The sequence below is a fragment of the Argopecten irradians genome, chromosome 13 (assembly GCF_041381155.1).
Source record: "Argopecten irradians isolate NY chromosome 13, Ai_NY, whole genome shotgun sequence".
NCBI classification, from domain to species: Eukaryota; Metazoa; Mollusca; class Bivalvia; order Pectinida; family Pectinidae; genus Argopecten; species Argopecten irradians.
Genome location: NC_091146.1, coordinates 37,169,911 through 37,189,018, shown reverse-complemented (window position 1 = coordinate 37,189,018; position 19,108 = coordinate 37,169,911). Strand labels below are relative to the sequence as shown.

The window sequence follows — 19,108 nt, the reverse complement described above, 5'->3', positions numbered from 1 at the left end:
TTAACAAAGGCCCTGGGGCAGGGTCTGTACCGGATAGAGGATATATAAACACATTAACAAAGGCCCTGGGGCAGGGTCTGTACCGGATAGAGGATATAAACACATTAACAAAGGTCCTGGGGCAGGGTCTGTACCGGATAGAGGATATAAACACATTAACAAAGGCCCTGGGGCAGGGTCTGTACCGGATAGAGGATATAAACACATTAACAAAGGTCCTGGGGCAGGGTCTGTACCGGATAGAGGATATAAACACATTAACAAAGACCCTGGGGCAGGGTCTGTACCGGATAGAGGATATAAACACATTAACAAAGACCCTGGGGCAGGGTCTGTACCGGATAGAGGATATAAACACATTAACAAAGACCCTGGGGCAGGGTCTGTACCGGATAGAGGATATAAACACATTAACAAAGGCCCTGGGGCAGGGTCTGTACCGGATAGAGGATATAAACACATTAACAAAGGCCCTGGGGCAGGGTCTGTACCGGATAGAGGATATAAACACATTAACAAAGGCCCTGGGGCAGGGTCTGTACCGGATAGAGGATATAAACACATTAACAAAGGTCCTGGGGCAGGGTCTGTACCGGATAGAGGATATAAACACATTAACAAAGGCCCTGGGGCAGGGTCTGTACCGGATAGAGGATATAAACATTAACAAAGGCCCTGGGGCAGGGTCTGTACCGGATAGAGGATATAAACACATTAACAAAGGCCCTGGGGCAGGGTCTGTACCGGATAGAGGATATAAACACATTAACAAAGACCCTGGGGCAGGGTCTGTACCGGATAGAGGATATAAACACATTATTATTGGTCCTTCATGGCCTTCTAAAGCAGAAAGTAAGATTAAAAAACACCACATTTTATCAATACAAAAACCGGGACCCACTAGAATTTCCAACCAAATCATTGACTGTTATATCAAATGTTTCTCCATGTGAACCTTATATGTGTACTGTATATAAATTAATTTCAATCTGTTGTTTTATCTACATAGTATTTTTTAGAATACTAAGTTAAATATAAATGTAAGTAAGATTGCCATATCCGTGTGTAATATTGGATTTATCATTCAGAAACACCCATTGTTAATGCCTTCGGTCAGGGGACGGCACCCTGAAGAACTCAACGTTTGGAAAATACTGAGCCTTAAAGAGTACTATCTGCCTGGTTGTGATGTTACTAAAGGAATCTTGACGAATATGAATATTGTTGTTTATAAAGAGTCCATGCGCTATATATGGAACGTCACGTGACCATATATAAGTATTAGCCAATAAGAATAGTTTAAGAGCTTATCTATTATACATATATACAATGTTGTACATGTTTACCAATACTGGGACACCATAAGTACTAATGAGATTAATACCGGTTACCCGATAACGTTTGTGCGGGACTATTGTTTCTATTGGTGATGGAATGACGTCAAAATATAATATCCCGTGCTAGTTAACGTCATTCTAGCGGGAAGATTATGAACAGTTACGTTTCATCACAACTGGAGATACTAGACCCGCACAAACGTTATCAGATATCATGTGGTACGAGAATTAGTTCCATTAATTAAAAATATGTTTCTACCGCATGTTCCATTTCGAAGCCTCGATCTGCCGTCATTATCTGGGTCATGTAGGTCGAGTAATCCTGAACTTTGACCCCTTTGGTGCCATCGAGAAGAACAAATGAGGATTTGACGACTTTTTCTGTTGACAGATGTGATCCGCCCATATGTGGTGTGGGGGCGGCGCCAGTGGCGAAATAGGCAGACACGTGACTTCCGCTGTGGGCGTCGGCTGCCTGAAAACGGTACCATGAGTTAATTTAATATTCAGCAAATATTAACCTTCGATCTAGTTCACAAACGAAGAAGTCTGAAAATTCAGTGTGGTCGGATAATGTAATAGCTAGTTCAGTCAATCCTCATAAAACTAGCTGACGGGGGTTCAAATGTCAGCACAGACATAAAAGGTCAGAGGTGACACGCACTAATCTTCCACAATAGCTCTTCTCTCGCGCTTACATCCGGGTCATAGTAGGAGATTAGTGTAAATTGTATATGTTTCGCAATCGATGTGCAATATTTTTTTTCTCTACAATACCTATAATCTGTACATGTTATCCGAGGATTGGTCCTAACATACATGGACCGATTTCTCGAAAAGAAAGTGTAGACTTAAAAATTTAAGTCATTTTTTCTCTTTATAAGGGAAATTGTTTTTGTATTAATTAAGGCATGTTTGTGCTATTTAGTGTGCCCATACGGACGACCAAAACGAAAAAAACACCAAACAAATAAACTAAGTCTAAGGCAACACATTAATTAAAAAAATGAAATTGTGAAAAACTCTGATGAAATCACAACAAATTAAAACAATCAAATCATGTTCTGAAACATGTATTAAATGAATGGCAAACTGTTTTGAAAGTTTCATTTAAAGAAAATATGAAAACATAAATCGCGTGCAGCAAAAATGTAATTTCAAGATGTACACTAAAAAGTGGAAATTTCGTTATGTGTTCTCGACTAAGAATATGGTGTTGTGGACAAAAAACATAGAAATGTTACAGCATAGAGAACATAACAGAGACGGTACTTTTTGTGTTTCCTTTAAAGTGTGAACAAAGATCTCAGTACATATGCAGGGTATACGACATTCTCAAAGTTGTGTCATATTATACTCATTACAGCATCATTAAGTATTTTTTGGTGTGTCTAGACAGACACTGAAAATAGTGAGCCTCCCAGTAAAAATGTAATTTCAAGATGTACACTAAAAAGTGGAAATTTCGTTATGTGTTCTCGACTAAGAATATGGTGTTGTGGACAAAAAACATAGAAATGTTACAGCATAGAGAACATAACAGAGACGGTACTTTTTGTGTTTCCTTTAAAGTGTGAACAAAGATCTCAGTACATATGCAGGGTATACGACATTCTCAAAGTTGTGTCATATTATACTCATTACAGCATCATTAAGTATTTTTTGGTGTGTCTAGACAGACACTGAAAATAGTGAGCCTCCCACTAAAATCGTGAACCTTCCACTAAAATCGGGGACCTCCCACTAACATAGTGAACATCACACTCAAATCTTGAACCTCAAATACAATCTTGAACCTCCCACTAAAATCTTGAACCTCCCACTAAAAACGTGAACCTCCCACTAAAATCTTGAACCTCCCACTAAAATCGTGAACCTCCCACTAAAATCTTCCACTAAAATCTTGAACCTCCCACTAAAATCTTGAACCTCAAATACAATCTTGAACCTCCCACTAACATCGTGAACCTCCCACTAAAATCTTGAACATCTCACTAAAATCGTGAACCTCCCACTAACATCGTGAACTTCCCACTAAAATCGTGAACCTCCCACTAAAATCTTGAACCTCCCACTAAAATCGTAAACCTCCCACTTAATACATGAACCGCCCACGAAAATCGTAAGCCACGGATCCCACTACAATCACGAATATCCCGAAACAGTAAAAAGTTGGCATCACTGAATTTTTATGAGCGAAACTTTCCCTCTTTGTTTATTTCAGAGTTATCTGCCCTTGTGGGTAAGTATTGATCTTTATATCATGTTTTATTTGTAAAATTTTGATGTCACAATCTATACAATGTACCAACTGGTAAGGGAGATAACTTTAGTATTTCATATTTCATCATCTGTTTTATGTTGTTACAAAACAAACAAACAAAAAGTAAACAAACAAACAAAATGCAATAAAATAATGCCCAGATCATCAAGCGCAATGGTTCACGTCGATTGGTAAGTTCCAAACAATACGTATCAATATCTGTTGAAAACAGAAATCGCCTGTATACTATAACATGTCTACAAAAAACAATAAGAAGTTTGTGATACCGTGTATGTGTTCCAGTCTTAGTCAATCAGAAGTTTGTGATACCGTTAGAAACCAGTGACAGCGCTTAAATATCCTTTCTGGCCATCGACATTTGAGTAAATCACGCACAATATTATAGATTATACAAGATAGGTTTGGTATATACACCGTGTTAAATGTCAATCACTACTGGAATTACTTAATTATAAAGAAGTATATTCCTATGATACGTGAGTAAGAAATAAAATGTTTACTTGACAGAGTACAGAAATGATACACATGTAACGTCATGTTACCCAAATTGGCACGCTACCCAAAATGGCACACTTTTTGATAATATTGCTTCCGTTTTAATTCACTTTGGAAATTTTCTTTCAGCTGTTGCTATAATTATTCCCTGATCATCATGAAATACTTTAATGGTGATATTTCCACATGACCATAGCTAGGAGGGATTTTGTTCAGCTATAAACTTGAGAAAATACCTAAAATCAAGTGTTACGGTAAATATTGCCCCGTGCGATGACTCTAGTTTTCCACTTTTCGCTCAATAGTCTGCTCTAAAAAGTGTGGAAATGGTATAAACTATGTCTAGAACATTAATCAATTAAGTTGTCAGTTACTTGGTAGTTTCATAGTTCAGAGCTGTTTTATCCTCAAAATGTTGATTTTCTAGTACGGAGATTTTTCATCTGCGATAATGTGCGCATGCGAAATGAAACAAAGGTGCGCTCGAATAGCACTTACACATCCAAGAGTTACTTCCCTTATGCCATTTATATGTTTATTTAACAGTAAAACACACACAAAGCTTAAAAGGGCAAAATATGCTTAAATATTGTCGTAAAAATTATGTAAGAAAGGTAAGTGATAACCATAAAGATGAAATTTTACCTGCGTAATGACTACATTGATTTTCACGTAAATCATCCAAATAATATATATGGAGAAAAGTGTTCAATGGCATTAATTGTTGATTTTTTTTATTGTAGTTTCAATATAAGTCAAATCATATTTGAAATATCCTGATATTTTTCTATGCTCACTGTTTTTACCTGGGTGTGCCAATCTGGGTACCCGCACCTGGTTGATATTTATGGAAACACGTGCAGAAAGAATTCCAAACATAGACCAACGGACAGATGATAGGCTCTATTTGTAAGATTGATACAAAAATTGGAATTATATTGCAATCAGAAAAATAGATGCTTAAAAATAAGAAAAATGTGTGCCAATCTGGGTTACATGACGTTATCATCTGACTCGTGGACAGAACATCGTATATAAGACCACTAACAGAACATTTACATGGTAACTAAGGTCAACTACACAACACTTAAATGATAACTAAGGTCAACTACACAACACTTACATGGTAACTAAGGTCAACTACACAACACTTACATGGTAACTAAGGTCAACTACACAACACTTACATGGTAACTAAGGTCAACTACACAACACTTACATGGTAACTAAGGTCAACTACACAACACTTACATGGTAACTAAGGTCAACTACACAACACTTACATGGTAACTAAGGTCAACTACACAACACTTACATGGTAACTAAGGTCAACTACACAACACTTACATGGTAACTAAGATGACTATCTGGTGCGTGGATACTCAGCTGTTCACCGACCTGTCCGTACTTAGATCCAGCGCCATAAAATCCACTTCCGGAGCTGATGTTGTCCAGTCCGCTATTATACCCTATAAAAACAGCATACACCATTGTGACGTCACGATATAATGACGTCATTTCAATATTTGTTATATTTAAGCATTGAATGTCTCTTAGTTGGCATTCATAGCCATGTGCATGCCAACTGGACAGAGGCAAATTCCATCAAGCGCACTTGCTTGGCTATGAATTCAAACTAAAAAAACGATCAATGCTTATATTTACATTTGTTTACTTAAAGATTAACTTGAATAGATTTTTTATGTTATGGAGATATAACACAAAAATCTGAGTGTACTCTAAATGAACCGCGAAGCGGTTTATGATGAGAGTACACTCAGATTTTTGTGTTATATCTCTATAACATAAAAAATCTATTCAAATTAATCCTTATAATTCAATTAACAAAAGATAATCTCTTCAATATTCAAAATTCATTTTGGGACTCGTTTGTCTATGGAATCATTACGCCGTCATCTCAGCCAATCAGAAGCAACGTAACAAACGGCGACGCCATTTTTTTCTTTATGGGCTGATAAAATAAATTTTAAAGCCAATGAAAATGCTCGTAACAAGCAAAATTGAATTTTATGATGATATCCCAAGGGATTTAGCATACATAATTAATCATTCGTTATCGTCAAGGATGGAACAGCCATTTGAACAGCCGTTATTCTCTCTCTATATGTCTTAGCTTGGGAATGTGTGCAAACATCGTGAGATTTGTCTCATGTGGCATGTCACAAGCCGTCTTCGTGTGTCTCCCGCAAAAATCGTGAGAGCTGACAACCCTGATTCAGACCTTTGAAATATGACGTCACTAGGCCTAGACTATACCTTTGTTGACAGTACCACCATTAGCCGTTACCAAGGCGATGTTTCCATTCATCAGGGTCGTTCGGTCGTTTGCATTACGTCTGAATAGAAATGATAATAAAGTATACGATTATAGGACGAGTTACCTCCCCTGTCACCGATTTACACGTGTGAAATCAAGTACAAGTTTGTGCATGCCAAACAAATCCATATACTATGCCAAGGTAACACTTACCGGCGACATATACAACAGCAGATGATAGCGATGATAATGGGGATTATTATTCCCCCGGCGACAGACAGTCCTATTATCAGGGCAAGGTCCTTCGTGTTGTCAGGTTCCGCAATCACTGTCGGTAAAAATCACAAAAATATCAACCAATGTCGATAGAATTGACAAGAATATCAACCAATGTCGATAGAAATAACAAGAATATCAACCAATGTCGATAAAAATCACAAAAATATCAACCAATGTCGATAAAAATCACAAAAAAATCAATCACTGTCGATACAAATCACAAAAATATCAATCACTGTCGATAAAAATCACAAAAAAATCAATCACTGTCGGTAAAAATCACAAAAATATCAACCAATGTCGATAGAAATGACAAGAATATCAACCAATGTCGATAGAAATGACAAGAATATCAACCAATGTCGACAGAATATCATGATCAACTGTTACATAATCGCGTATCACATGTAGACATCATAATACAAGTTGACGTTTTCTTACTCATCAATTTCGATCGTATCGAGTACGTAACATCTATACGGCATTAAAATGTAAATATTGAAAGATTCAAATTAAACTGCATTTCTTAATTTGATTTCCTTGCACAAAAACATCGATTGGTATTTAAACTATTTCTAAGGCGGGGTATCTAACTAATATACTAGGGGAAGCGTTATATAAACTTATGCGGTGTAACGACAGAATGGATAACGAGTTAGTACACAAAGGGAGATAATGCCCGTTTTCAATTGTAAAGAGAATATAATGTGGCGATTGTCTCCCTTTAACTTAACATGGCGGTAAAACGTGTTCAATTAATTTTCATAATTCAATATATTCCCGTGAATCTTCTAGTCTTGGTCTTATTTTCTATCTATGATGTCATTCGCCGCTGTATTTAAGCCAATCAGATGCGACGTTACAAATTGTAATATTTATGCTATGAGACGATAAACATCGATTTTTAAGCCAATGAAAATGCTTGTTATATGTACAAGCAAGAACGAATCATAGGTGTACTGTAAATTGTTTTCTATTCGTTTTCTATATTTCTTTCACAAAAAAAAAACAAAAAAAAACGGACACCATTGAAGTTGGATTATTGAGTTAGTGGTTATTCATGATCATTGGCATCCTCGATACTCCAGGGGTTCCGATCACTTACAATCTCTACACCCCTGGACTATCTCACAGTAAAACTGGAGGCAACAGAACAGAACAGGTAACTGAGTCCTTTGATGTACATCAAAACAGCCGTATAACGGTACACTGTGGCTGACTGTGTGGCTTTGATGTTAGGCATTCGCTCTCTCTGTAGTCTTCAAAGGAAATCTTTGCTGGCCTGTGATTGGTCAAATGTTTTCCGCTGAGCTGCCTTCAATTTTACAATGAGATAGTCCAGGAGTGTAGAGATCGTAAGTGATTGGAATCTCTGGAGTATCGAGGATGGATCATTGGTGATACATATATATATATAGACTCCGTATTCGCCGTAATTAGCGCTCGGACTACTGCTTAAATGTCTCTCTCTGTACTCATGGCACATTAATGTGTCACAGTAAACATCCATATGTCTTCTCTCCTGTACATATCAAAGACTCACAAGTTCATGCAATAGGGGATACAATGCCGACTTTATAAACCTAACTAGCTATAGTAAAGCATACAGGGGCGCTAATTACAGCGAATACGGTATATAGATCTATAGCATTTTGATCACATATCGTGCATATGCAAATGGTGCCCTAGAATGAAATTCTCTTTTCTGCAAAATACATTGTTTTTAAATAAACAAACAAGGCTTAAGAATATATAAATAATAATGTGACAGCTCAAACCATAAGTCCTTATTTCTATTTATAAATAAACATTTAATGGGTTTGGAAGTCGATTGATGAATAATTGTAAATATAGGGGACATTTAATGAGTTTTGATAGCTAATAAATATTTATAAATACATAACTCAAAGTGTGCAGTATATTAGCTATATCCTAGACTAAACTTCGTATACGTACCTTTCTTCTGAAATAACAAACTGACATGATATCGATGTCTAGCTCTATCTATCACAATGTACGAGGGGAATACGCTCCAAGTTTTGTGATATAGCTTCATAACATAAAATCAAGAAATACAGTCACACTTATAAATCTTTGCATAAAATATTATTCAAATAAATCCTTATACTTTCAATTTTCTAGAGGGACTATTTTTTACGAAATCACTACGCCGCTGTGTCAGCCAATCAGGGGCGACGTTACTAATTATGTCAGCCAATCAGTGGCGACGTTAATTACTAACTATGTCAGCCAATCAGTGGGGACGTTACTAGTTGTGCGATCATTTTTATAAGTTATGAGATGGTAAAATAAATTTTAAGCCAAAGAAAATAAAACAAAATGTTACAGACAAGTAAGAAATAAAAAAGTTATCTTTTATAATTTGTTTATAATTTTTCTTTAGATTAACGATTTCTTATCCAGGTTCTTTATGAACTCCAATCAAGAACTATACACATGGTTATGCCGAATAGATACACTGAATGTGAAAATAGTACGAAAAAGTATAAATACAACGTAAAGTACAGTCTAACTTCGAACTCCCATAATTCTGTCCGTTTCGTAATATTCTATAGGTTGAAGCGAACAGAAAATTCAATTAGAAAGAATGATCATGATAGAGAAAATGGGTTCTCAAACCCGTGTGTCTTTATGTCGAATAGTCTTGTTACGAAATCTATATTCCAAAACACTGAACCAGAATGTTGGGATAATTAGGATAGCCTGCTGACTTCGCGTTACGGAGGGTTGCATGTACATGTATGTGTTGTTATATATTACTGCATGGTCTATGAATTTGGTTATTTTCACACAGTCAACACATTCCAACACCAGGTAATAAGTCAGCAACAACAACCACCACCCAAAAATAACATGTGCATAAAACGTGCGTCTGCATGCACGCTGACGCATTGTGTCACGTGATTATCGAAAAAAGACAACATCAACATGCACATTCGCTAGTTAAGGCACTATATTGACTAATCTGAGTTTGGCTATGACGTCATATGAAAAAGTGATGACGTCATAACAAGTGGTCAGCATACTAGGTTAATACAGTACAATGGAAAACTGATCTGTGACGTCACTAAACAACAGATCATAGAAAATAGAAAAGACAGGAAAAAGATTGAAATAAAGGCGCGAAATGAAACACGATGTCGTTATTACGTAGTTTAGCGTGTTCCTCTCAGGTTTCCATCGTAACCACAGTAACAAAAAGCGTAAAAAGCAGACTACAGCAAGACTAAACAAGCCAAACAAAGCGTGCGGCTGAGAAAGAGCGTGCCAACCTCGTCCTCCACAGGCTCCACTAGTACAGTCGGACGGGCAGTAGCCATCGGTCTGTCTACACGTGCTGTCACTACAGGTGGACAGACATGTCCGCTCACACAGGTGGCCCCAGAATCCTCTACTGCAGCCAGCTACACAGTAACCGTTGTCCTGGTTACACTCATTTGTCGCGCATGTGTTGGGACACCCAAAGCTACAGAAGGCACCGTAATATCCAGCCACACAGCCGAACAGGCACGCACCACTACTCCCGTCACAATTCAGGAGGCTGGAATTTCTCTTGCAGCCTGCACAAGCAGAGGTACATTCCGGTCCGAAGAATCCGCCTCTACAACTTCCGGTGCAGCGACTAGTTCCAGGAGTACAACCACCAACGCAGTTGACGCTACAGATGTATTCACATTTGTCACCATAGTAACCAGGGACGCAGCCGCCGATACACGCACCAGAGTCCAGCTGACAGCCATTCTGACATCCAGTGCTGCATGCATACTGACATCTGCTGCCATACAAACCAGTCCGACAGCCGCCAATACATATGCCATCGACAGCATCACATCCGTTGGAACACCCGACACTGCAGTTCCCATCGCATCTGCTGCCATAGTAACCAGGTAAACAACTAGAAATGCACACCCCGGTGACAGGATCACAGCCATTGTTACAACCGGCACTGCAGCTCATATCACACTTGTTACCATAGTAACCTGCCAGGCAACCGTTGATACATACGCCAGTATCCATACTACAGCCAGCTGTACAGCCATTACTGCATCGACCATCACAGCGTTCACCATAGAAACCAGTTAGACAGCCACCCAAACACACACTCGTTCCGGCAGTACAACCATTGAGACAACCATTACTACAGATTCCGTCACATTCGGTGCCATAGAAACCAGACTTACACCCGCCTATACACGTACTAGTGCCCGTGATACAGCCACTATTACACCCTGCACTACACGTGATATCGCACCTCTCACCAAAGTACCCGGATAGACAGCCACCATTACAGATATTGGAACTCACCAGACAACCATCTCGACATCCACTGCTACACGTGGCATTGCACGTTTCACCATAGAAACCACTCCGACAACCGCCGGTACAAAAGCCAGTCACAAAATCACAGGGGCCATTACAGCCAGTACTACAGAGTTTGTTACATCTGTCACCATAGAAACCTACATTACAGCCGCCAATACAGGAACCGGAAATAGTACATCCGTTCAAACACTCGCTGTTACAGGCTGTATTACAACTGTTGCCATAGTAACCGTTATTACATCCGTATAGACAGACGCCTGTAGCCTTGTTACATGTTTCTGCAGAGGATGCATTCGCTCGACAATTGGGACAACTAGACCCGCATTGCGCGCCAAACCTTCCCGCAAAACACCGAAGACAACTTCCGGATTCATCACATGTATAGCATTCTTGACACGAACCTTCACAGCGGTCGCCATAGAAACCTGGGATACAGCCGTCATTACATATGCCGGTGACTGTGCTACAGCTGTTTTTACAGTGGTCGCTACATGCACTGCTGCAATTGCTACCATAGAAACCGGGTTTACACCCAAACATACAGGCCCCAGTGACCACATTACATGTGCTTGTGGAAGTGGAAGATACCCGACAATTCGGACAGTTGGACTGACAATAAGGTCCAAACTTCCCGGCTGTACACGAAAGGCAAACACCCATATTGTCACAAGTGAGGCAGCTCGAGCAGGGACTCTGACATCTGTCACCATAGAAACCACTGTCACAGCCATACAGACATATACCAGAGGTGATGTTACATGCACTACCCGATGACTGCGATACTAAACAGTTAGGACAACTAGACAAACATTGTGAACCGTATTTGCTGGCTGGACAGCTGGTGCATACTCCGTTTTTGTCACATGTCACACAATTCTGGCACTGGCTGCCACAGAGATCTCCATAGTAACCAGGCATACATCCCAGGGTGCAGTGTGCTGAAGTTTGGTTACATGTCTGGTCAACACACTGTGCACTACAGGGCTGGTTACACCATGGACCTGTCCATCCCGTCACGCATGCGCCATGACATGCTCCGTTAGTCTGAGTACATCCCGTGTCTAAACATCGACTGGACGTACTGCAATTCTGGTCACACCTATCTCCAAAGAATCCATTTTCACAACCTAAAGAACAGCGTCCTGTTTGACGATCACAAAGCGGAAACAGATTTACAGACTTCCGACATGTGCCTTGGCAGTTCAATGTACAATCAGTACCGTATTTACCCTCAGGACACATGCAGTTACCGGATATCCGGTCACAAGTGTCACAATTAATGCAGAAGTCTGTACAGTTTGTCCCGTACCGTCCAGCAACACACCCGTCTGTACAAGTAGCGGTGAACTGATTACACACACTATCCCGACAAAGGCCACTGCATAACTGGTTACATCCGCTGCCATAGTAACCGTTGTTACATCCGCCTACACAGCTTCCGGTCAGCCAATCGCACTGGTTCGATGAGCATCCTTGATGGCATGTTTGATTACAATATAAAGAGTAATATCCACTGGAACATCCAGACAAACATTCGCCTGTGCTACGATGACAAATATTTCCGCTGCAGTGGGGGTTACAAAGACTACTACACGTGTCTCCATAGCGACCCGGTGAACAGGTCACACATCTTCCGGTGTCTTGATGACATACGCTTGAATTACACAAAGTACTGCAGGACTGGGTGCATGTATCACCATAATACCCGTTCACACAACCATTCATACATTTCCCTGTCAGTTTGTTGCACGTGCCTCCCGCGCAGTTACTGTTGCATACGCTCTGACAACGTGTTCCATAGTAACCAGGGTTACACTCGTCTACGCATGCGCCGCTCACACGATCACACAACCCTCTCGCACATTGACTGCAGTCTTGGTTACACATAGGACCGTAAAAGTTGGTGTTACAGTTGCCACTACACCGGCCCGTCCCCTGGTCACACTGTCGATTCTGACAGTTAACACTACAAACAAGGGAGCAGTTTGTACCATAATAGCCTAATTGACACACACCACGACAGCTGCCGTCGACAGGATCACAGTTCGAGTCCGCGCACCGTGTAGTATCGCACGTCTCGTTGCAATAGCTATTCCAATATCCAGGCATGCAACCATCCAAACACCTTGATGTGGTTTGGTCACAGTTGTTATTAAGACAGTACGGGCTACAGCCGCCGGCACAGAAGGGGCCGAATCGTCCTGGTTTACACCCGTCCGCCGCGTGACATTCCCCACTCGTCTGGTAACATCGAGACAGACATCCGTCATTACACGCACTCTCACAGAAAGTGCCGTAGTAGCCAGGGTTGCATCCATCCGTACAGGATCCTTGGATCTTATCACACGCTACTAAGCTACAATTGGAAGGACACGTAAGGTTGCAGAAGTTGCCATGGAAACCTAGTGCACACTCACCCGTACAATGGCCGTTCGACTTCTGACAAACTCCTGTCTTACAGTTTAGTCCACAGCGGATTGCACAATCGTCGCCCCAGTATCCGCCAATACAATCCCCGATACATCGCCCGTCATCCTTCTGACACCGTTTCTCCGCACATAAGTCGCTGCATGTCTCATTACAGTACGTACCGTAGTATGATGTGTCCGCACACAAACCCGTGCACGCCCCCGTGTCCTGGTAACAGAGTCCCGCAACACAGTTTGGACACGTATTTTGACAGGAGAAGCCCCAGTTTCCAGTGTTACAACTTCCACATTGACCACTAGATTTAACACACACCGCGTCTTTACACGAACTGGAGCAGATGTCTTTACACTCGTTGCCGTGGTAACCGGTAATGCACGGACTGTCACAGTTACCGGAAGTGAAGTCACACATGCCAGAGGTACATCCCCCACAGTCCTGGTCACAGAACGTGCCGTATTTACCCGCGACGCAGCCGACCGTGCAGACGCCCGTCACGCTACACTTGTTGTCCTGGCAGTACGGACTACAGTCCTGGTCACACATCAACCCGCGCTTCCCCGTGATACACCCGGATACACACGTGCCGTTATTGCTGAAGCACTGACCATTCAAACAACCAGAGCTACATAGCTTACACGTACCGTCAGCGTAGTAACCCGACGTGCATTCGATACAGTAATAATTATTTGACACACCCTGACATAGTGTGCACCTGGCGTCTCCCGTGACATCTGCGCATGTCTTGTTGCAGTATGAACCATAAAACCCGGTTGCGCATGTGCCAGACCCGCAGACTCCGGTAGACTTAATACATACTCCATTAAGACAATTACTGCTGCATGTGATATTACAATAGTCTCCATAGAAACCATTTATACATTCACCAAGGCACTTCCCGCTCGACTTTTCACATATGGGCCCTACGCAGTTGTTGCTACATGGTGTCAGGCACTTATCCCCAAAGAAACCTGACTTACATAGACCCAGGCATGCGCCGTCCGCCTTTTCACATCTTCCGTCCAAACAATTGTTACATGAGTTGTTACAATAGGAACTGAAGTATCCCAGGATACACGTGCCCTCACACGCGCCCGTGTGTTGGTTACAGGTGTTGTCCCCACATTGGGAGCTACACCTCACGTTACAGTAGTCCCCTCGGTAACCAGTCACACAACCTAACACACAAACCCCGGACAGTCTACTACAGGAAGATTGTAAACATTGTGAACGACAGGCAGTAGTACAGAAATCCCCATAGAACCCTAAGGCACACTCACCCACACAATGCCCGGTCGTCTTGTCACAGCGTCCATCTTTACAGTTTGTTTCGCATCTCGATGTGCAGTAGTCCCCAAAATATCCATCGACACATGTTGTACCGGAGCAGCGACCGTCAGCTTTCTCACAGAGTCTGTTGACACATGTTGAGCCACACGTGATGTTACAGTAATCCCCGTAGTGTTGGTTACCGACACATGCCGCGGTACAGACGCCGGTGTCCTGGTTACACGCCCCGTCACACTGGTTACACGGTCGGTCACAGTAGAAACCCCAGGTACCGTTCGGACAGGCGAAACACTTCCCGGTGTTGCGATTACAGATGCTAGAGCTACAAGATGACGCGCACACGTCTTTACACTGCGTACCGTAGAATCCATTCAGACAGGAGACACTGCACGTGCCATCGTCGCGTGCGCACGCGCCGGTCGTACAGCTTCCGCAGGTTTGATTACAATACTGTCCGTAGTAGCCATTGACGCACGCGAACTTACACATTCCGTTGGTTTCACAGACAGGCCCCGTACACGTGATGGCACAGTTCTCATCACATTTCTCCCCAGTTCGTCCCGTATTGCAGCCGGACGTGCATGTGCCGTTATTACCATAGCACGTGCCTCCAAAACATCCGGAGCTACATAACTTACACGTACCGTCAGCGTAGAATCCGGATGAACATTGAGTACACGTGTACCCAGTATTGGAGGTCACACATGTGACACATTGTGACTGGCCAGTTATATCTGCGCATGTCATATTACAATAGTTTCCATAGTAACCCTGTGTGCAGCCTCCGTCGCACTCGCCCGTCAGTTTTACACAATTTCCCGTCGCGCACGTGCTACTGCATGCCGTTTCACAGTACTCTCCATGGTAACCAGAAATGCATGACAACTGACACTTAGCAGTGTTCTTGTCACATAGCGACGCCAGACAGCGATCACTGCAGGTATTCAAACATTTATCACCATAGTAACCATTCAGACATTGTCCGTCACACACGCCCGTGTCTCGGTTACAGAGACCCCCGGAGCATGTATTACATTGACTGTTACAAAACAGACCATAATATCCTGTCACACACCTACCTTCACAATCCCCATTGGTCTGTACACACTTGTTGTCAGCACACTTGTTACTGCACGTGCGGTTACAGTAACTTCCGTAGAAACCATCCAAACAGCCATCATCTGATAGACATGCCCCAGAGAGCTGCTCACATCGCGCCGAACATCCCGCCGGACAACTATTCACGCACGTGTTTCCCCAGAACCTAGGTGCACAGCCTTGTGAACAGAACCCTGACGACTTGTCACATGTGCTCCCTATACAGTTAGAGCTGCACGTCTGATTACAGTACGAGCCGTAGAAACTCGTGATACAGGAACTATCACACTGGCCGGTACTCCGGCCGCACGTCCTGGGCGAGCACGTGATAGGACACTGGGTTAAACACTGGTCACCATAGTAACCATCCGTACAGTCAATCGAGCATCTGCCTCCGTTTTTGTCGCAGACGTTGCTGATACAGTTCGCAGAGCACCTAACACTGCACTGGGATCCGTAATAGCCGCTCTGGCAGGTAGCGAAACAGTCCCCGGTCGTCTGGTCACAGGAAATTGCATTACATGTATTAGTACACTGGTAATCACACCTCTCACCGTACTTCCCGTTCGGACAGCCAATGCACGTGCCTGTTGTCTGGTCACATGACAATAGACAGTTATTATTACATCTGGTGGTGCACGTACTTCCTGTGTATCCAGCTACGCATCCAATGCACGCGCCGGTAATTCGTTCACACACGATTTGCGAACAATTTCCACATCTTATGTCGCATTTATCTCCAAACCAACCGCTGTTACAGCCGCTTAAACATCTTCCGGAAGTGACATCACATGAACCTCCAAAGCAATTAACGGGGCACTGTGTACATTCGGGACTCGCCAGATAATAGCCTGTGTTGCACGTGGCACATATGGTGTGTTGGTCTGACAGACAGGTGGCACAGTTATTGACCTCGCACTTGAACTGATCACACATTCTGCCTTGTCTTCCGGGAACGCAGCCCTGTTGACACGTGCCGTCGGTTCCCGCGCAATCATTGCTGTTACATCCGGTGCTGCATTGGAGACAGGAAGTGACGTTACTGTAATAACCGTCATTACACTCTGCGCATGTCATTGGGTTTGTCGACTCTATACAGGTGATACAGTTTGCTATATTGCTGAACTGTGCGCATGTCTGTTGACAGTTGTCTCCGTAGGTTCCGGATACACAATTACCGTGACACACAAGGTTGACGGTGTCACATTCAGCCACGCCGCCGGCACAGTCGGCACAGAACGGAGGGTAACACAGACCGTTATCCTGTACGCAGCCTCGGTCACAAAACGAACATTCGTTCTGGCATTGGTCACCGAATTTCTTGAATTTACATTCAACACATTTACCAGATACACAGCTCGATACATTATTTAAACAGTTCACACAGTCGGTGGGGTTTGCGCATTCGCCATTCGAACGACTACATCCAATTGTACACGAATCGGAGCAACTGAAGTTACAGTCCTCTCCAAAATAACCCTGTACGCATGTCTTGCATCGCCCGGTCGTTTCGTCACATCCGCACACCGATGATGTATCGATACACGGACTTCCGGTGTAACAGGTCGAACTACAGGTATCCTGACATGAAGGCCCCCATTTGCCTGCCGGGCATACTCCTACAATATAGATAACAAGATGTCAATTCATGTGTAAAACAGACACTCAAAACAATGGCCAGTTAATTGATAATAGCCTTCAGGGATAGCTAGTCCGATGTAATCATCCTTATTTTGTCACGCACGATAGTATCAGCACATTACATAACGTGAAAATTACGAATTTTCCGGACTGTTGAATTTAGTGTTCGTAGTCAATATCTAATGTTACGGTATTCAGTTCCTTACATTTCCATCAGGTCTGAGAGTGTTCCAGACTAACGGCGTCCGGATTATCGGGGGTACCAACATATAACCATATAAAGTCTAAAGTCAACAGAGTCCTAAGTATGATATTAAGAAAAAAAAACAATATTTTGACTGAAAATGCTGTGTTCTTATATCAAAATCACCATAAAACCTTATATTTCACCCTGAAAAATGTAAGAAATATATTATATCTCAGCATTTTTACCAATATAGACCTTCCTCTTTCTAAAACGGACATAGCTGGTCACCGTAATCATTTTGACAGTTATAAGACATCAGTCAATGTCCATCTGTACATGTTTAATTATACACTATTCGTATTTGTTTTCATTCATGGAAATTCATCTCGTATTGAAATATTACAAATCTATGGCAAGTCGTTTGGATTTTTACCTATTGTAAGAATTATCAAATTATATCGCACCTCGGACAGAAATGTCCCCAAATGATTGGCGGAGAGCCGTCACGTGGTGACCCCCTATCACTTTATAGGGGGTCAGTAAATTTTATTATGGTGCAATATGGCGGCTCTCGCCCTCGCTTCAAAATTTAAACACATTATCTTCAACTAAATATACCACTTTATTACCGTAAAACTATATATTACTTGTTATTTTTTGTGTAAAAATAATAGGCCGGGATCTAGGGGGGGGTCTACGTGCACCCCCCCCCCCACAACTTAACGAACCAATGTTTTTCTGAAGCCTTATGACCCACTGATAACGAAATCGAGAGGTAACATTGTATAAACTGGGATGAACTTCCGGTTATGACGTCATCAAGATGGCCGCCATCTCGAATTTCACTAAAGATTGAAAAATAGTCATAACATTGACATTTTTCAACCGAAGAAGACAAATGAGGCATCAAAATGACCACAATAGAACAACAAATACATATCAGGACCATATAATCCAATATATGTAGTTATTTCTACGCAGGAAATGAAAAAAATCGGATTTTAAGCTCAAAAATGGTAATTTTTTAGCAAATTTTTCATATTTGGCTTGACGCAGCAAAAATGTTTGCCAACAGCAAACTATTATTTCTAATCAGTTATTTGACCTCTTATCAATCAGTAAAAACAACACCAACAAAAAAACAATGTTAACATTGTATAAGCTCCGGTTATGACGTCATCAAGATGGCCGCCATCTCGAATTTCACTAACAATTGAAAAATAGTCATAGCATTAACATTTTTCAACCGAAGTAGACAAATGAGGTATCAAAATGATCATAATATAACAAAAAATTCATATCGGGACCATATAATCCAATATATGTAGTGATTTCTACGCAGGAAATGAAAAAATCGGATTTTAAGCTCAAAAATGATAATTTTTTAGCAAATTTTTCATATTTGGCTTTACGCAGCTATAATTGTTTCCCAACAAGAAACTATTATT

At 41.7% G+C, this 19,108-nt stretch overlaps 1 protein-coding gene across 3 annotated transcripts in view; it reads right to left on the bottom strand.

The window, feature by feature from the left end:
• Positions 1–19,108, bottom strand: part of LOC138305465 (multiple epidermal growth factor-like domains protein 6) — an 83,885-nt gene that overhangs the window by 30,894 nt on the left and 33,883 nt on the right. For 2 of the 3 annotated variants that reach the window (XM_069245698.1, XM_069245699.1), the window contains exons 2-6: positions 9,967–17,451; positions 6,608–6,722; positions 6,394–6,473; positions 5,464–5,585; positions 1,597–1,812 (exon numbers count right to left, since the gene is read on the bottom strand). In XM_069245698.1, the coding sequence (XP_069101799.1) occupies positions 1,597–1,812; positions 5,464–5,585; positions 6,394–6,473; positions 6,608–6,722; positions 9,967–17,451 (8,018 nt within the window). The remainder of the gene's footprint in view (positions 1–1,596; positions 1,813–5,463; positions 5,586–6,393; positions 6,474–6,607; positions 6,723–9,966; positions 17,452–19,108) is intronic. The other variant, XM_069245700.1, reaches the window with a different exon arrangement.